This window comes from Coffea eugenioides, chromosome 9 (assembly GCF_003713205.1).
Source record: "Coffea eugenioides isolate CCC68of chromosome 9, Ceug_1.0, whole genome shotgun sequence".
NCBI lineage: Eukaryota > Viridiplantae > Streptophyta > Magnoliopsida > Gentianales > Rubiaceae > Coffea > Coffea eugenioides.
Window position 1 is genome coordinate 34,845,621 of NC_040043.1, and position 3,221 is coordinate 34,848,841.

The 3,221-nt window shown below is 34.2% G+C and overlaps 1 protein-coding gene across 1 annotated transcript; it reads left to right on the forward strand.

Annotated features, from left to right (window-relative positions):
- The first annotated feature begins 1,100 nt into the window (after positions 1-1,100).
- LOC113782972 (50S ribosomal protein L31, chloroplastic) lies at positions 1,101-1,910 on the forward strand. The gene is made up of 2 exons (XM_027328962.1): positions 1,101-1,263; positions 1,366-1,910. The coding sequence occupies exons 1-2, from the start codon at positions 1,126-1,128 to the stop codon at positions 1,696-1,698; spliced, it is 471 nt and encodes a 156-aa protein (XP_027184763.1). The 5' UTR covers positions 1,101-1,125; the 3' UTR covers positions 1,699-1,910.
- Positions 1,911-3,221: the final 1,311 nt, after the last annotated feature.

Sequence of the window (3,221 nt, forward strand, 5' to 3'; positions counted from 1 at the left end):
AGTAAATTGATATAGAAAACTAATTATGATTGCAATTATAGAGATCTAATTAAGTGTTTTATTCTAATTAAGGCTGATTTATATTTATTAGATTATCATATATATATATTTATTTATTTATTTATTAAGTCATGTGGGGCTGGGATAGGGAATTGGGGTAGGAGTATCCCCTCCTATCCCCACCCCATTTAAAATGTGGGGAGGAAAATCTCCTCTATTCTCGTCCCCATCTCATTTTTCTTTTGACAAACACTTACTTCCTTTGTCATTCCTATCTCAAACTAAATTGTTAATTTCTTTGTATTAAGCTTGCAACAATGAAGGCAAGATCTTTTTGCAATTCACTTTACCCAAATTTTGAAAATTATTGGACTTTGGATTCATTAAACACAAATTGCTCACATTCTTATTTGGGAAATGTTACATCCAACGCAATACAAAAATACTTGTTGTTGAGACATGTAAAATTCCGTAACACGCTTAGAAGTATTTTTTTACTTCTAATTTCCTAACCAATTTAGTTGAATTGTCTCCATTCATTAATCCTTAAAATAAAGAAGACCGAACAATTCATTTATACTTTTCTTCATCCAACATTATCCATCAAACGCAAGTAGCCAAATTCTACATTACACATCTTTCCCTTTTTTATTGGCAAAATAAATTATTAAATTAAAGCCAATTCATTTATCACATGCTACTAATACTCAAGGGCACTTTACTAATCTCAATCACAAAACTCAGAAGGGTTAATTTCACTTTGTACCTGTTAGCTGTAAACAAATTTCTACTTTAATTACTAAACTTTAAAACACTTGAGTACTAAAAGTATGAAACTCATAACTTAAGTAAAATTGTCGATGGAAGTAGGATAGATACATTATACTTTAAGTGGGATAGATTTTATATTTTAGGAGCTCAAGCGAGACAATTTCATTGAGAAGTGGGATAGATCTTAAATTTTATGACCAGTTAGACTTTATTCTAGCAGGACAAATTTTATACTTGAGGAATTAAAATGTTTCACTTTTATAGTTTAGGGACAAAAGTTAGAATAGAGGCATAGATTAAGGGTCCAAAATGGAATAAACCCAAATTCGGAGCTCCCTCTCATCTCATCCTTTCATGGTCACAGCTCCTCTTTCTCTTCACACAAAGCCTAAGAAAGTAAGCAAGAAAAAAAAAATGGCCATTTCGCTCCTATCCAACCCATTCCTCCACCAACCTCTTTCACCTCCCACACTTACCTTCTCCAATAAAAAGGTACTAACACATAATCAGTGAAAACCCAGATGTTCTTTTTCCCTTTGCTTTCTTCTTTTCTAAAAATTTCATTTGTTTTTGGTTTAATATGAAAATTTTCAGGTGAGTAAAGTGGGGTGTAATCGGATGACTATATCCTGCAGGAAGAAGGACATACACCCCGAATTCTACGAGGATGCAAAGGTGTACTGTAATGGAGAACTGGTGATGACAACCGGTGGAACCAAGAAAGAGTATGTGGTGGATGTTTGGTCAGGTAATCACCCCTTTTATCTGGGCAGCCGGTCACAGCTCTTAGTTGATGCTGACCAGGTTGAGAAATTTCGCAAGAAATTTGGTGGGCTGTCTCAAATTATGGAAATCCCCGTTCTTAAAGGAGAGATTGTAATTCCTTCTCGGCGTAAGTCTGGTGGAAAGAGTGGCAAAAAGAAGTAACAACAATTAATTTCTTGAATTTATTTTCATGTTTAGTATTAGTGTTATTGCTAGTCTTTCTTTTTAATTGTTGTTTTTGTACTAGTACCTTTTAGTGGAATCTGGTGGAGGGCTTTCAATTCTTGAAATGTGTAATGCGTTGATATGCCTATAGCCTGGCTATGAACATTACTCTGACTATAAAGTGCAGTTTTTTGCTCAAAGTTACATAATTCGCAGTAGTTTTTTTAATACTTTTTTTCGGTTATGGATTTTGACATCCGATTGAGTACTATATGGGGTAAAAATTTGGAAGCATTAGTCTGTAAGTTGCCATTGCAAATATTTCATATTATCTTTAAGCGAACTGCAGATATTGTCTTATTTGTATTAGAAGAGCTCGCATGCTTGTCTGTTTCTAGAACTGTGAGAGAGAGAGAGAGAGAGAGAGAGTCAGTTTTATGAGCTTGTAATCCTCTATTAATTTAGTTATAGAGCTAGCATATATAGGAAAGATGCATTTAGCGGAAAAGTCTTGATTCTATAAGTTGTTCTTCTTTTTTTATGGAGATGGTTCTAAAAATTAGGAATTATTCTTACAAATTAGTATGGATATAAAATGCAGTTCGGAATTTCATTCAACAAGCACAGTTTGTAATTTAGGGCCTTGCTGGTCTAATTCATGGGGTTACTCCTTTTTCTTCTGCAGAGGATTGATTTTATTATTCTACTTGTAAGTGGTTCAGGTACCTTTGTATATGTTATTAGCACCATTTAGAAGTGCTTGAATTATGATGAAAAATGTTAAGGGTGGCTGCTTGCATCCTGTTTCATTGAAAAAAGATTAGTTTCTACACATCTTGTGATTGTCCCCCTTCCTTTACTGGATTCACCCGTTTAAACTCATGCCTAATGATTATGGAAGGGTGGATTTTAATTTACTTGCAGCAGTCCAAGGAGTAACTACATATAGTACCCAAGTTTAAAGTTACACCGTTTAACATGTCCTAAAATGGGACCTACCCATGATAAAATATCTGTTTGGTTCATTTGTCCACTCTGAAATGGAATTCAATTTGCTTGTGAGTTTATTTGATATGAAGGCATATCCTGACAAGGCTGGTCTAGGAATGGTTATCTGAACCATGTTGATATATGTTCTCTGATTAACTAGTATTTGCAGAAGAACAATGTTTCCTATCAAATTTCAATTTAAACTTTAGCAGGATCAAAGTATAGGATTTAACTCAGGATAAGATGAGACTGTTCATCATACTGTTTTGACTGGTCAGTTGCTGGTTGCTTTTTGACCGTTGAGCTTGCTAATTAGGTTCTAAACTGCTTTCACTTTGTGCAGTGCAGCAAAACAAGATATGCAATGAAGTTCTGTCCTAAAACAAGCCATAGCTAACTGCTGTCTTTGCAATTTTCACATAATTATCCCAGTTTTATCTAGCCATTAGATTTTAGGCCATGCTAGGATTTTTAAGCATTCTATGGCTGAATATTCTTTTCTAGTAGGCAGAATATCTTTCAACCACTAA

Excerpts from the sequence above, each read along its gene's own strand:
- LOC113782972 (XM_027328962.1), top strand. The coding sequence starts at position 1,126 with ATGGTCACAGCTCCTCTTTCTCTTCACACAAAGCCTAAGAAAGTAAGC. Across the intron at positions 1,264-1,365 it reads TTACCTTCTCCAATAAAAAG|GTGAGTAAAGTGGGGTGTAA; the intron begins GTACTAACACAT and ends GAAAATTTTCAG.